General features: G+C 43.5%; 1 protein-coding gene across 2 annotated transcripts in view; it reads left to right on the top strand.

Moving 5' to 3' along the window:
* Window positions 1-6: 6 nt before the first annotated feature.
* The window catches only part of CTDSPL (CTD small phosphatase like), a 171,123-nt gene continuing 155,161 nt past the window's right edge, over window positions 7-15,968 (top strand). For both annotated transcript variants that reach the window (XM_006168962.3, XM_006168961.3), the window contains exon 1: window positions 7-115. In XM_006168962.3, coding sequence (XP_006169024.1) covers window positions 37-115 — 79 coding nt within the window. In that variant the 5' untranslated portion in view covers window positions 7-36. The remainder of the gene's footprint in view (window positions 116-15,968) is intronic.

Raw genomic sequence — 15,968 nt, 5'->3', positions numbered from 1 at the left:
GGCCGGGCCTGCGGGCGGCCGCCGCGCCACGCACCCATGGACGGCCCGGCCATCATCACCCAGGTGACCAACCCCAAGGAGGACGAGGGCCGGGCTCCGGGCGCGGGCGAGAAAGGTGAGGAGGGGCGCGAGCCCGCCGGACGGGTGCGGGCCGGGGTGGGGGGGTGCGTGCACTCCCGGCGCCGCCGGAGTGCGCTGCCGTGTGCCAGCACGGGCCTGGGGGAGGGGAGCACCCGGCCAGGAGGGTGCGTGGGTGTGGGGTGCGCCTGGAGGAGAGAGAGGCTGCGGGTGTGCGTGTGCCAACGGAGCCAAGCGTGAGTGTGCATGCACTCATGGAGAGGTGAGCGTGTGTGCGCATCCGGTTTGGAGGTTGGGAGTTTGTGCACACACCAGCAGAGAAGTTGTGAGCGTGTGTGCGCGTGCATCTAAGCAGAGAGATTGCGAGAGCACGTTGTGCACTTGACAAGTTGTGAGTATGTGCGTTTACATGTTGTGGGCCGTGCCGGTGCGGAAAGATATAGGGCTCTCTGTGTACCTCTCCGAGGTCGTGGGTGGGTATTCTCCTGACAGGCTGTGAGTTTGTGTATGTACCTTATTTAGAGGTTTGTATGTCCCTGGCTGAGAGGTTGTGCAGTGTGCGTGCACAAGTGTGAGCCTGCAGAGAAATACGTGTGCTCACAGCTGATGGTTGGTGTGCGTGCGATTGCATGCCTGCATCGTCCAGCTGGCAGACTGAACATGTTGTGCCTTTCCATGGAGAGTGTTTGTGTGTGTGTTTGCACAGTGAGCCTGCTTGTGCATCTGTGCACCTGACTACAGCTGTGTGTGTGAACGTGTGTGCCCACTGTGCACCAGACCTGAGGCCACATGCCCAGGTGTGCTTAAGCGGTTGTGCAAACACTTGAGTTGGGCGGGCAGTGCTAAGCCATTTCCACTTTCACCAGCCCATTCGGGGGACCCCTTTCAGGGCGCAGCTCTATCAGGCACTGGAAGAGCCCTCGAGGTGCCAGGAGTGCCCCTTCTCAGAGAGCTAGCCCAGGGCAGTCCTGCCTTCCTGTGCCTGATTCCATTTTGTCACATTTTGGCCCTGTTCCCCCCTTCTGTTTCCTTCTTGCTCTTTTCAGTGTTTCTGTACCTCTCTGTCAGACATGGTGTCCCCTTCTCTTGCATGCCCTGCTTGCTCATGTAAACTTCCCTGTAGTGTCCTGAGGCTTGGACCAGACTTTGTGTTTTGAAGGGCCAAAGAATCTAGCTTGTTTTGTTTTGACGACTAAAGCTTGCCTCACTCTTCATGGCTGGATTGGAGGGGTGCAGCCCACCACGGCGCTCAGCCCCTCTCCAGGCCAGACCTGGCCACAGCAGACACTGGAACAGAGTTAGATTTTCTCCCACATGCTCCCACCCTTGCCGGGCCCGTGGGTAAGGTGTGCCGCCCTCCTGGGAAGCAGGATGACGGGGGCGGGAACACTGCTGTGCCTGTTCCCACACGGGGACCCTGGGCAAGCCTGTCAGGAGAGTGGAAGGAACTTCCAGAGGTACCCTCAGGGTGGGGACTTGCCAACCTATTTGCACTTCGTGAACCATAAACATTATGTGTGTGCACAGACTGCTTTTCTAAAATTCAGACTCTTCCCAGGCATTTTTCTGTGCCTTACAAATGGGCTTAAAAAATTCTGCACGAGGGTGCTCCAGGCGAACCCCCTGCCTCCCTGAGGCGTAAGTGACCAGCGCCTAGGTGGTCTGGCTTTCCCGCTAGAGGCTGTCAGTTCCTAGGCCTCTGGTAGGGTGTGTCCCAATGAGGGAGGGAGCCTGCTAGGAGGCATCAAGAAGGTTCGCCCCCAGTACTCCTTACCTGTGGGTTGAGAGCTTTGTGTGATGCTTTGCCAGGGGAGTGCTCAGTTCTGTTTGGAGAGGTGTGGCACAGAGCAGGGAAGCCAGCACCAAGAGCCTCAGCCCTCCTGCCACCTCCTGCCGCCCCCACCTAGCTTCGCAAGCAGGGACCTTGCCAACTTTTCCTTTTCCTCTCGCTGCAAGGAGTCTATCCAAAATCCTAACCTTGTATACATACTCAAGGATGGTGCTTGTCCTACCCGACTTGTTTACATTGCTTTCCAAGACAACCTTGAATCCTTCATAGCCTATTTTATCTGCCCGCATCAGAGTCACTGTGAACTGAGTCGGGGAATTCCTTACCTGTCGCTATGGGGTGGGGTGACTGGCTAGTTAAGTCCTTTCTGTTGAAGCATTAAAGTCCTACTCATTTTAGTTTTCCACTCTAAAAAAAAAAAAAAGGAAATAATTTTGCTTATAGATCGTGTAGCACTAAATTTGGGAGTCAGATTTTTTCAGCAGTATTTTTGTCTTAAGCATGTACACATAGGCACAATTTATTTCACATCATTTGAATTCGAGGTAAAGACTTACTCATTCTGATGTTAAATATTGAGCCTGGAATGTTTTTGAGTTTTGAGGAGTAAGAAAGAAACTAAGTCTGAAATGTTTGTTTTCATCATTTGTTCTGTAAAATGTGAATAGTAATGATTGCCTCTTGGGTTTTTTGTCTTAAGCATGTACACATAGGCACAATTTATTTCACATCATTTGAATTCGAGGTAAAGACTTACTCATTCTGATGTTAAATATTGAGCCTGGAATGTTTTTGAGTTTTGAGGAGTAAGAAAGAAACTAAGTCTGAAATGTTTGTTTTCATCATTTGTTCTGTAAAATGTGAATAGTAATGATTGCCTCTTGGGTTTGAGAGAAGGTTTAAAGAGTTGATATATGTTAAGGGTTCTGCCTGGTTCACTGATGTGTCACTATTCCATAAATCTTTCTTTAGGGTGTAAATTTACAAAGGCAGTATGAAACACAGGCTGTGGCGTTTTGCATGAGTTGAATTGCTGCTTGACATGTTGCCCCATAGTGGTGCATCATTCGGAGATGACTAGCTGGCAGCCTGACCTGTCACAGTGTTTCATTTCTTACCATGGTAGTTGGTTTGGTTAATAGTGTACAGATACACAAAAGAAATATCCCTGTATTAATTCAACCTACTTTGCTATTTGGAAATTTCCTCTTACAAATCAATAAGAGGAAGTCGATATAGTAGAGAGGAGACAGGAACAAGGAAGTCATCGAAGAGCAGATTCCGACGGCCAATAAATGGAAGAAATGGCATTCAGCTTCATGCGAAACGTTTTCATGAACCAGCTTGGTTAAATATGAAATGATCGCCATTGTGCAAAGTAGATCAAGACCTGGGGAAACAGACACCCTTTATAGACTTCTGTGAAAGAAAAGCGTGGGTAGAGAGTAATGAAATGCCGCCTCAGCTAGGAATGTGTTTGGCTGCAAGTAACAGAAAAGTAGACGGACTGCAGCTTAAATGTATAAGCGTTTATTCTTTTCACCTAATGAGCAATCTGGAGGGAAGATGCTGGTGGCTCTGGTTCAGCCACTCACTGATCTCAGGGCCAACGTAACTGTGATTCTCTTGACTTTCTGTCATGTCGTAACATGGGTGTCACCCCTCCAATCACCACAGCCACCTTCCAGGCAAAGAAGAGACTATGTCCGTCATGCCTACCCTTTGTTTTGTTTTGTTTTGTTTCTGACACAAGCCTCGTGTGCGTGCTGGAGAGAGACAGAGCGAGAGAAAGTGAGATACCCCTCCCTGCCCCGAGTATGGCCACACCACAATCCCTTCTCCACTCCCCTCTCGGGATTTTGAGCACTCATGTACACGTGCCTGGTGTGATTTTCAAGCCGCTGGGTTCAGGGCTTGAACTGCAGTCACTCCTGTGAGAGTGCAGTGCCTTAACCACCACTCCACCTATTGGCCTCTTGCCTATCTCTTACCTGGAAGGCAAAAACATTATGAAGGACCACCTAGCAACCTTTTGCTGATGTTTCATTGGTCAGAATTGGGCCTCATGGCCTCCCCTAGGTGCAAGCGAAGTGAGAAATGTGAGTTTCCAGCCTTGCCAGCCTTTGTTGTGGGAGGCAGGAAGGGAGAAGATTGGAAATGTGTGGGATCAACCCATCAACATGGTGGCCGGCCACATACTTTCCAGGCCCCCGTTTTACTTCTGAGTTTCTGTTCTGGAGCAATAACTTCATTTATGCCCAAAGAAGCATGTAAGGATTCTCAGTGATGTTTGCTGTGTTCCTTGCAGTAGCAAAAGTTAGAACCATCGTATGTATCAACAGCCGAATGGTGAGACTGTGGAATATCAATACTGCAGATTATTGGGAGGCAGTTGCAAAGCATGAGTTAAAGTAGATCTAAACATACTGACATGAACATTTCTAAGACATTCTAAGGGAGGGAAAAGAATTTAAAGAATGGCATAAACAGTGATTCTGTCTTTGTTAAAAACAAAACAAACAAACGCACGCTCACACACACACACACTACATATGTCTAGAAATAGACAAAAAAAATCTGGAAGGAGGTATTTAAGCTGACAAAAATGAGTATCTCTGGGGAGAAGAGTGGAAAGTGAGGGAACTTTGCCTTTTTGTTTAAATGTTAAGGAAAATGTACTCAGTTTTACAGATGAAATTTTTTTTAACTAAAAAAAGAAAATGTCCATTGCGGTTTAGAGGAAACGAAATAATTTGATGGAATAGAGCAATAATAAAACAAAACAAAAGCCAGAAACTGCAGTTAGTGTGCAGTATTAACAAGAATGTGTAGCAATGCTAGCTAGTTAGTTATTTTGTAAGCTAATACACATCCTTGATGAGATTTCCACGGGCAAGTTTGTTTGAGCACATATTTTGGCCCAAGGTCCTGGGAATGTTTCCTCCAAGTGTTCGCAGTGCTTACCCTTAACTCAGAAGCCTTTCACCTTTGGGCTGCAAACAAATGACAGCAAAGGCTCTTAGAAGCCATGGTTATTTCAGATGACAGAACCGATTGGAACTCAGTCTAGTTCGATTAACTTTTTTAAATTAAACTTTTAATGTGGAGATAACTGTGGACTTATATGCAGTTAAGAAATCATGGGACCGGCAGTTAGCGTAATGGCTATGTCGCTGGACTCCCATGTAGCTGACCGCTATTCGGGTCTTGGACCTGGTGGCTTAAACTCACGCCGGGTGCGTGTGCGTGCGTGCCCAAGATCCCAAGAGGAGAATGGAGGAGAAGGGATTGCAGCGTGGCCATCCCCCTGGAAGGGTGATTTTGCACTTTCTGTCTTTCTGTCTTTCTGGAGAGTGCATGCACCCTATAGAAAAACCTCTCAAAAAATTAAAAAGAAAAAAGAAAAGAAAAAGAAATCACACTGAGATCTCCTATCTCTGCTACCCAGTTTCCCCCAGGGTTACATCTTACAAAATATAGTACAGTATCAGTCAGGATGTTGACATGGCAAGATACAGAAACTTTGCATCACCAGGGTGAGCTCTCATGTTGTATTATAGAGCCATATCTACTTCCCTCTCATCTGTGCCCCCTTCTTCGCCCAATGGCAACCACTAATCTGTTGTCTATTTCGAAATCTTTTTTTTTAATTGCCAGAGGGCACATGCACTTATCTGAGAGAGAAAAAGAGAGAGGGAGAGAGAGCACTTCCCAACTGAGCATGACGATGCCACAATTCTTTTTCTTCTATTTCACCATCCTGTCAGGATTTGGGACACATGTGCCCACATATACATTCCTAGACTGGGATTTGAACCTTAGTCAGCTATGTAGAATCCAGCTCCTAATACACAGCATTTAACTACTGCGCTAGGGTGCTGGCTTTCTAAAATGTTCCATTTTAAAAATGTTATCTAAATGGAATCAAACAGTATTGTTTACAATTTCCTTTTTAAAAAAAAAAAATTGCTGTAGGGCACACGTGAGAGAGAGACAGAGAGAGGGAGGGAGGAAGTGAGAAATCACTCCCCAGGGGGCATGGCCACACTGCAGTCCCTTCTCCATTCTTCTCTTGGAATTTTGGGCATGCGTACACGTGGTCCAGCATGTTTCTTAAGGTGCCAAATCCAGGATGCAAACTGTGGAGCTGGCTATGTAGGATCTAGTCCCCTTAACCAACATACAACGTGGCTGGCCCTGGAATTTCCCTTTTCACTCAGCATAATTCTCTGGAGATTTATCTAGATATTGCTTATATAAAAAGGTTGTTCTTTTTTATTGGTGAGTAGTATTTCATTTTATGGACATACTAAAGTTTAACCATTCTCTCTTTGAAGGACATCTGGATTGTTTCTAGGCTGGGATCATGTCAATGAAGCTGCTGTAAACATTTATATACATGTTTTTGTGTAAAACTAGGTCTTCATATTTTTCTGGGATAAATGTCCCACAGAGCAACTACTAGGTCATGTGATAGTTACATGTTTAATTTTGCTATAGGGTGCGTGTGCTCACCAGACAGAGAGAGATAGAGAGACAGAAAACGAGAAATCACCCACCAGGGGGGATGGCCATGCCGCAATCCCTTCTCCTCCACTGGCTTTCTAAAATGTTCCATTTTAAAAATGTTATCTAAATGGAATCAAACAGTATTGTTTACAATTTCCTTTTTAAAAAAAAAAAATTGCTGTAGGGCACACGTGAGAGAGAGACAGAGAGAGGGAGGGAGGAAGTGAGAAATCACTCCCCAGGGGGCATGGCCACACTGCAGTCCCTTCTCCATTCTTCTCTTGGAATTTTGGGCATGCGTACACGTGGTCCAGCATGTTTCTTAAGGTGCCAAATCCAGGATGCAAACTGTGGAGCTGGCTATGTAGGATCTAGTCCCCTTAACCAACATACAACGTGGCTGGCCCTGGAATTTCCCTTTTCACTCAGCATAATTCTCTGGAGATTTATCTAGATATTGCTTATATAAAAAGGTTGTTCTTTTTTATTGGTGAGTAGTATTTCATTTTATGGACATACTAAAGTTTAACCATTCTCTCTTTGAAGGACATCTGGATTGTTTCTAGGCTGGGATCATGTCAATGAAGCTGCTGTAAACATTTATATACATGTTTTTGTGTAAAACTAGGTCTTCATATTTTTCTGGGATAAATGTCCCACAGAGCAACTACTAGGTCATGTGATAGTTACATGTTTAATTTTGCTATAGGGTGCGTGTGCTCACCAGACAGAGAGAGATAGAGAGACAGAAAACGAGAAATCACCCACCAGGGGGGATGGCCATGCCGCAATCCCTTCTCCTCCATTCTCCTCTTGGGATCACGCACACGCGCCCAGCGTGAGTTTAAGCCACTGGGTCCAGAACTTGAACCGCTGTTGACTACATGGGAGTCTAGCAACATAGCCATTACACTAACTGCTGGTCCCAGTTCATATTATCTTTTATTGTGTTTTTATTGTGTTTTGGGTTTCAAGTCTAAGAACTCTTCGCCTAGAACTAGGTCCTAAAGAATGCTTACTATGTTTTTCCAGAAGTTTTTATAGTTTTATATTTTAAATGTAAGTTTATAATTCATGTGAGTTCATATTTTAATAAGGCATGAAACTTGGGTTCATTTTTTTGCCTTTAGATATCTGTATTTGTTGAAAAGACTTTTCTCCTTTATTTGCATTTTTATCAAAAGTCATTTGGATATATGTATATGGATCTGTTTCTGAGTTCTTTATTTTATTCCAATGATCTGTATGTCTATACCTCTGCCTATATTGCAGTTTTTATTGCTATAGTTAAAAAAAAAGTCTTGAAATACAGTAAACTGACCTCTCCAACTTTTGTTCTTTTTCAGAATTATTTTAGTTGTTCTAGTTCTGCCTTTTCATGCAAATTTTATAATAATCTTGCCTATGTCTATGAAAAAAATCTTGCTGAGATTTGATAGGAACTGAATTGAGCCAATATGTCAATTTGGGGAGAATTAACATCTTTACATTAACAGAGAGTATTAACTCTAATTCATGAACATGGTATATCTCTCCATTTATTTAGATAATCTTTTATTCTGTCTTCAAGGGTGTATTTTTTTTTTTTTTTTTTTTTAGGTTTTTGTCTTAGGGCACTTGCACTTGCTGGAGAGACAGAGAAGGATGGTAAAAGGGAAAGTAAGAAATCACCCCCCAGGGTGATGGCCATGCTGTAATCCCTTTTCCTCCAGTCTTCTCCTGGGATTTTGGGCGTGTATGCACACATGCGCAGTGTTAAACTGCTGGATCTTGGAATCAAACCACAGTTGACCATGTGGGAGTCCAGTGCCTTAACCACCATACCACCTGCTGGTCCCATTGTATGGTTTTTCAGCATATAAATCCTGTTCAGGTTTATTTGATTTACATCTGAATGTTCTCTTTTAAACACAGTCGTAACTTGTCATTTTAATGTTGGTGTCCAGGTATTCAGTACTAGTATATAGAAAAACAACTGATTTTTGTGTATTTATCTTGTATTCTGCATCCTTGCTGAGTGCACTTTTTAGTTGTAAGAGACTGTACAGCTTCCATTCTTTTTTTCATAGACAAATGTTATCATATAAGAATACTTACATTTCTTCATTTTTGGTTTGTAGGCCTCTTTCTTGTTTTATTGCACTGTTTAGCATGTCTAGCAATATGTTATATAATATGGTGTGACTGAACATCCTTGCCTATTCTCAGTTTTAGGGAAACCATTTAGTCTTTTACTATAAAGTGTAATGTCAGCTATAGTTTTTTTTATGTTATTATTTAATTTTTTAAATAGATACTTTATTAGGTTAAGGAAATTTCCCAGTATTCTATTTTTTCTAAGGGTTTTTGTCAAAAATAGACATTGGGTTTTGTCTCCTGCTTTTTTTGCTTTAATTGGTATAATGTGATTTTTCTTTAATCTGTTAGTGTGATAGCTTGCACTGATTTTTAAATATTGAGCCATCCTTGTATTCCTGGAATAAACTGTTCTTGGTTGTGATGTATACTTTTTCTTATATGTTGGTGAATTTTACTTGCTAATATTTTATTAAGGATTTTCATATCTGTGAGTGATTTTAATCTGCAGTTTTATTTTTTGTGTTATCTTTATCTGATTTGATATCAGCATCATAAAATAAATTGGGATGTGTTCCTTCCTCTTTTGTTTTCCAGAAGAGATTGTGGTAGAATAGGTGTTTTCTCCTGTAAAGGCATCTGGACCTGGACATATTCTTTTCTGGGAAGTTCTTAAAATATAGATTAAATTTCCTTAGTATCAGTAGTTATAAAGTATTCAAATTGTCTCACTTATATTGAGTGAATTGTGGTAGTTTTTTTTTTTTTTAATTTGATCCTTTCCATCTTAGTTTTCAAATTTATATGTATGTTATCCACAGTTTAATCCCTTGTTACCGTTTTGGTGCCTACAGAATCTATAGTGATTTTTCCCATTTTGTTCTTGATATTGGCAATTTATGTCCTCTGTCCTTTTTTTTTTTTTTTTTTTGGTAGATGTTTCTCAGCAAAAAACTAGTTCTTTGTTTCATTGATTTTGGTGATTCTGTTTTTGATTTTATTAATTTTTAAAATCTTCATTTCCTTTCTTCTGCTTGATTTGATTTATTTTGTTATACTTTTTCTGGAACAGTTTTAGGTTCATGGTCTAATTGAGCAGAAAGTGTAGGGCGAATTCACATATATTCTCTGACCTCCCTGTCCACATTCAACCTCCTCCACTCTCAGCATCTCACACCAGAATAGTACTGGGTGGTTGGAAAAGTCATGACATGTTTGTTTGTTTGTTTTCTGTTTTTCTTTGCAAAAAAAATGTGTCATGACTTTTCCAACAACCCAACACATTTATTGTAATTGACAAACCTACTTGGAAACATCATTATCACCCAAGTCCAAAGTATTTATAAGGGCTCACTCTTGGTGGTGTACATTCTGTGGGTTTGGGCAAATGAGTAGTGATGTGTGTCCATCATTATAGTGTCATTACTGTTTTTTTTTTGGAGAGGTTTTTGCTATAAGGGCGCATGTGTTCGCCAGAAAGAGACAGAGAGATAGAAAGTGAGAAAGCACCCCTGGGGGGAATGGCCATGCTGCAATCCCTTCTCCATTCTCCTCTCAAGATCTTGGGCACACACGCACACGTGCCCCATGTGCATTTAAACCACCGGGTCTGGGACTTGAACCGCGTTTGACTACATGAGAGTCCAGCAATATAGCCATTATGCCAACTGCTGGTCCCCATAATTATAGTGTCATACAGAATAGTTTGACTGCCCTAAAAATCCTGCGTTTACTTTTTCATCTCTTTCACTCTGTAGCCCTCGGCAATTTCTGATCTTTTTACTGTCTCCATAGTTTTGTCTTTTTCAGAATATCTGGAATCAGACGGTACGTGTATAGCCTTTTCATACTAACTTCTTTCACTTACTAATATGCATTTAAGTTTCTTCTGTCTTTTCATGGCTTGATAGCTCATTTCTTTTTAGTGCTAACTAGTATTCCATTATATGGATGTACCACAGTTTATTTCTGCATTCACCTACTGAAGGACATCTTGGTTGCTTCCCACTTTTAGCATTTGTAAAGAAAGCTGCTCTGAATATCCATGAGAAAATACCCATGTCTTGTGTAGACATAAGTTTTCAACTCATTTGGGTAAATATCAAAGAGTCCAATTGCTGGATCATATGGTAAGAGTAGTTTGTTTGATTTTGTAAAAATCTGCCAACTGTCTTCCGAAGTGGCTGTACCATCTTTCGTTTTCAGAAGTTTACTTATAATATTAGTTATAATATGTCTTGGCATGCTTTTCTTTGGATTTATCCTGTTTGTGGTTCATTCAGCTTCTCGAGTTATGTCTCCTGCCAAATTAGAGGAGTTTTCAGCCAGTATTTCCGTGAGTACTTTTCTAGCCCTGCCTTTTCTCTTCCTCAAAGACTCCTGGGATACAAATGTGAGGTGCTTTGTCACAGTCCCATAGGTTGATCAACACTTAATGGTTCTTCTTTTTCCTCCCACTCTCTTTCATTGTTCATATGTGGGCATTTCTATTGTTCCGTCTTCAAGTTCATCCATTTTTCCTCGTCTCCTCCAATCTCCTATTGAGCCTGTCCACTGAGATTTTTGTTTCAATTATCTTATTTTTTAGTTATAAATTTCCCATTTGGTTTTCCTTTTTATCATCTACTTCTTTGCTGAGACTGCCTGCTGCTTTGCTGAGACTCCCCCCCCACCCCGTTTGTTTTCAACATGTTCCCAATTGTTTGTTGCAGCATTTTTCTCAAGTCTGCTTTAAAGTCTTTCTCAAATTAAGTGGAGCATCTCTGTCGTCTTGGGGTTGGCATCTGTCAGTGGTCTTTTTTCATTCAGTTTGAGGTTTTCTAGTTCTCTGCATAGTAAGTGAATTATATTTGAAACCTAGACAGTTTCATATTAGGGTAAGAGACTGGATCTTATTTAAACCTTTGTTTACGTAGTTTTCCCTGACACAGCTCCAGCAGGGCGGGGAAAGGACGGCCTTGTTACTGTCAGGTGGAGGTAGGGGTCAAGACTGGACACTTGACCTCCTTTGATTTATTGCTGGGCATGGGCGGGAGTTTCAGCTTCCACCTGCTCTCTTCTAAACTGCAGTGAGGGGGTTCTCCTTCCCACCGAGTGTGAGTGCGGTGAAAGCCCCGATTCTTCCTATGCCTCCCCTGACTCCTCCCCAATGAGAGGGGCGTATTTCCTTACTGCCAGGTGGGGTAGAAGGTTCCAGCTGGCCATGTGGTCTCCACTAACACTGCTGGGAGAGGAGGGGGCTCATTACCAACTGGCTGGCCCCTAGTCTGCCTTCTCTGATACCACTCGGAGGATGGGAAGCTGTGTTACATCTGATGAGGGTGGAATTCCAGGTTCCCATTCAGTTTTTGCTATGTGGATGTGCGCGCATGCATGTGTGGTGTTTGGTTGCAGAAGAACAATTATTGTCTGAGTTTCCTGCCCTCTTTCTGATCCTTCCATTGCAGCGAGTAGGCTTTTGTTGGGCTCTGTCTGTCTGCTGCTGTTGGTTGTCCCCGATGGCCGGCTTCTTCAGTTTTTCTAGCATTTATAAGGTGAAGAGAAAGCCTAGGGAAATCGCTGCCTTACTGTTCCTCAGGTGGCAAAGCCCATCTGCCTCTGCTCTCCATCTTTCAGTCTTCTGTTTTATATACAGTATCCAGGGGTTTTAGTTGTGCTTAGTGGGAAGAGTAGCAAAAAGTAGGTCTACTCCGTCTACCTGGAGATAGACTGCCCCTGCCCCTGATTACCTTTTTTTTTTTTTTTTTTGAGAGATTTTCACTGTAGGGCGCGTGCGCTTGCCAGACAGACAGAGAGAGACATAGAGACAGAAAGCGAGAAATCACCCCCCAGGGGGGATGGTCACGCCGCAATCCCTTCTCCTCCATTCTCCTCTCGGGATCTTGGGCACGCACGCACACGCGCCCGGCGTGAGTTTTAAGCCACCGGGTCCGGGACACGAACCGCAGTTGACTACGTGGGAGTCCAGCGACATAGCCATTACACTAACTGCTGGTTCCCCCCCTGATTACCTTTTTATTTTTCAGTTTGCTATAGGGTGTGTGTGCTTGCCAGAGAGAGAGAGAGAGAGAGCTGTATGATTTTGATTATACATATACGTGTGCCTAGTGTGTTTTTCAAGCTGCCGGGTCTGGGACTCCAACCGCACAATTGGCCATGTGGGATCTAGCTGCCTTTACCAGCACACCAGGTTGGCCCCACTGCTTAATTTCTACCAATTCAAATGAAGTATTTTAGGGAAGATTAGAGTTAGAAAGTCATTTTAAAGGTTTGTTTCCATATTACACTAATGACTCATGTAAAAGTCAAAAGCGGTTAGTGCTTTGAAAATCTTGATTGTCCCCCACAAGGAGAGGTGATAATGAATTCAGTGTGAGATCAAGTCGAGATCAGTAGAGCTTCAGTGACAACTGCTCTTTTGCTAATCTGAAAAGGATGCAGTCATGGGACCAGCAGTTGGCCATGTCTCTGGACTTCCATGTAGTCAACTATGGCTTGAGTCCTGGACCCGGTGGCTTAAACTCACGCCGGGCGCGTGTGTGTGCGCGTGTCCAAGATCCCAAGAGGAGAATGGAGGAGAAGGGATTGTGGCGTGGCCATCCCCCCTGGGGGGTGATTGAGAAATCTCTCTGTCTCGCTCTTTCTGGTGAGCGCATGCACCCTATAGCAAAAACCTCTCAAAAAGAAAAAAAAAAGGATGCAGTCATTAACTATGGTCTCAACACCACATTTTAAAGCTTTGAGTTCATGAGTATCCTAATTTAAATGTCTTTTTGATCTAATATTCTGTTGGGTTGGCAGGCAAGTTTAACCTAATACTTCTCTTTCACGTTATTTCTCAGCTCTGAAAACATGCGTTTAAATAAAGAAATGTGTTCTTGGGGTAAACACAAAGGATGTCTGCCCTTCGCACTCAGAGCCTGCTGGCCAGGGCCTGGAAAGGCCTGCTTCAGTCTGGACTGCCCGGGGGGTGGGCCACAGAAACTTGCCCCAGGCTGTACTTAACTGGCACATCCCAGGTTGAAGACGAAGCCCATGGGAAGGGCAGGCCTGGGTTTTCAGAAGGGACCGCACAGCTTCAAGTGAATTCTGTGGTAACTGTGTTTTACCCTTTCAGTGGTGTTGCCTGTAGAGAGGGGGGGGGGGGGGTCATAAATGTACCAGTGAGTTCATTTGGTCTTTCAGCCATGAACTGGCAGAGGTCAAGAAATACTCTGGCCCCAGACAATTCTTGACTTCAGTACACACACATGCACACACACGACACATGTATGTATACATGTATATATGCATACACATATGTAATTTCCCACCTATTTTGATAGTAGTACGTGGTGCGAAGGCCAGAGCATTTAGCTACCAAGGAAGGCAGTGACGGATTCTCTCGGCTAATGTTTGAAAGCATTATTTTCCTGCTCTTAAATCTTGACTTACCAGGTCGGTATTTTCAATAACCTATCTCTTCTTCTTTTTATCCTTTTTCTTTTTTAATTTGCTCTCTCTCCAGAAAGAGCTAGAGGTGGGTGGAGTGAGAAAACATCCCCCATGAGAGATGAGCAGCTGCAGCAATCCCTTCTCCAATCTTCTCTCGGAATTCTGGGCCCACATGCACACATACCTGGCTTTTTTTTTTTTTTTTAAGCCACTGGGTCCAGGATTTGAACAGTGCAGTTGACCATATGGGATCCAGCTGCCTTAACCACTGCACAATCAGCTGGCACCCCATCTTTTTTTTTTTTAAATCACTTTTTATAAGTAGTATCTTGGGGGCCAGTGAATGGCATAATGGTTATGTCATGTAGTCGACCACGGTTCGAGTCCTGGGCCCAGCGGCCTAAAACTCTTACAGAGTGCGTGTGTGTGCACATGTCCAAGATCCCGAGAGGAGAATAGAGAAGGGATTATGGCATGGCTATCCTCCCGGGTAGTGATTTCTTGCTTTCTGTCTCTCCAACAAGCACACACGACCTATAGCAAAAACCTCTTTATCAAAAAAAAAAAAAAAAGTTTTTTTCTTTAGTCCCTTAACATACATTTTCCTATTAAAAAGAGAAAATGGAAATGTATACTAAGTCTTTATTTAAAATAAAAATAAGCAAAACCATATTTATCTTTACAGCTCTGATATAACATTACGTAATGGAGCAAAGGCTGGGGAACTGCTTGTAGCATTGGGTTGGGACGTGGATATTTTTGTGTTCGGGATTGGGACCGAAAACTCTGGTGGGCCGTCCTCTGAAATCAGGGCCTAGTAGACAGTCGTCTTCATGGATGCTAAGGATAACGTAATCACTTAAGTAATAGCTCATTTCCAATCAGAGTCGCGCTGAGTTAAAAGCTGAAAGGCTTCTTCGTAATTATAATTTGTATTAAGGCTATTTGCCAAACTGTTTTAAAATCCGACTATGTAAAGCACTTTAAAAATCAAAGAGGAGTGGCAGGACATTTGAAAAGTGATGCTGTTCTTACCTTTCGAAGTCATCGAGATGTAAGCGGTCAGTGTTTTCGGGGTGTCACGGAGAACATAACCGCAGCACCTCACCAACACGGCTTGAATAAATGTAGCTTTTGAGCACCGATAAGAACTCACACTGCATTTGTTTTTTTATTTTTGCCAAAAGGTGTGTTTTATTTTCATTAATCATCTTAAAATTTTCTATAACACCTCATGGCATTCTGATGGGGGGCATCCCCTTGAAGAGCCAAGGCCGATGACACCTATGGGGAGTGGGGGGAAGGGGCTCATGGTGCACTTTGTGGCTGTGCCCGTCTTGCAGGTACCTCTTCCTCGCATCACGACAGAGGTTCGAAGATGACAGGGCCAGGAATCCGCCAGGCCTTAGGAAATTTCACCCCCTTCTACCGCTCCGTGGTCTCTCCGGTGGGCAGGGCATCCCGCTCCGTGGTCTCTCCCGTGGGCAGGGCGTCCCGCTCCGTGGTCTCTCTGGTGGACAGGGTGTTCTCCTGCGATTCCGTTTTCTTCAGCTTGGCTTTGTCGAAGCTGGCCATTTCCCCCAGGTCAGGTTGGTCTGTCGTTCCCTCGAAACCTGGCTCCTCCAGGCTCCCAGTACCCCCTTTCCAGCGGTCCTCCCTCTCACGTCGGTGCTGCAGGATGCCCACAGGGTCTTTAAATTGCACATAATACCCCTCTCTGTATTCTGATCGAGATTTAGCTTTCACGCCTAGCATATCGTAAATTTATTCTTGGCATTTGGCTCACTTATATACGTGGACAAAACTATCGACTTGAATTCCAAAGGCTTCATTTAGAGTTGTATTTTCTTTCCTTTTTCAAGGAAATAGCTGAACATGCTCATTTTTGTCTTGGTAAGAACACTACTATTTTTTTTTTTTTTAAGTGAGGCCCATTTGTAGTCAATAGAAATTACTCTCTTTAGGGTAACCCAAGGCCGCAAAGTTTCACGAGTTCTGACAAATTCATACAGCAGTGTGACTGCCATTAAATTGAGATCATGTTTCCATCACCCCCAAAGTACCCCTGTGGTGGTACCATGGT

This window comes from Tupaia chinensis, unplaced genomic scaffold (genome assembly GCF_000334495.1).
Source record: "Tupaia chinensis unplaced genomic scaffold, TupChi_1.0 Scaffold146584_1, whole genome shotgun sequence".
Lineage (NCBI taxonomy): Eukaryota > Metazoa > Chordata > Mammalia > Scandentia > Tupaiidae > Tupaia > Tupaia belangeri.
The sequence above is the reverse complement of the archived record's forward strand: the minus strand, read 5'-3'. Positions and strand labels throughout refer to the sequence as shown.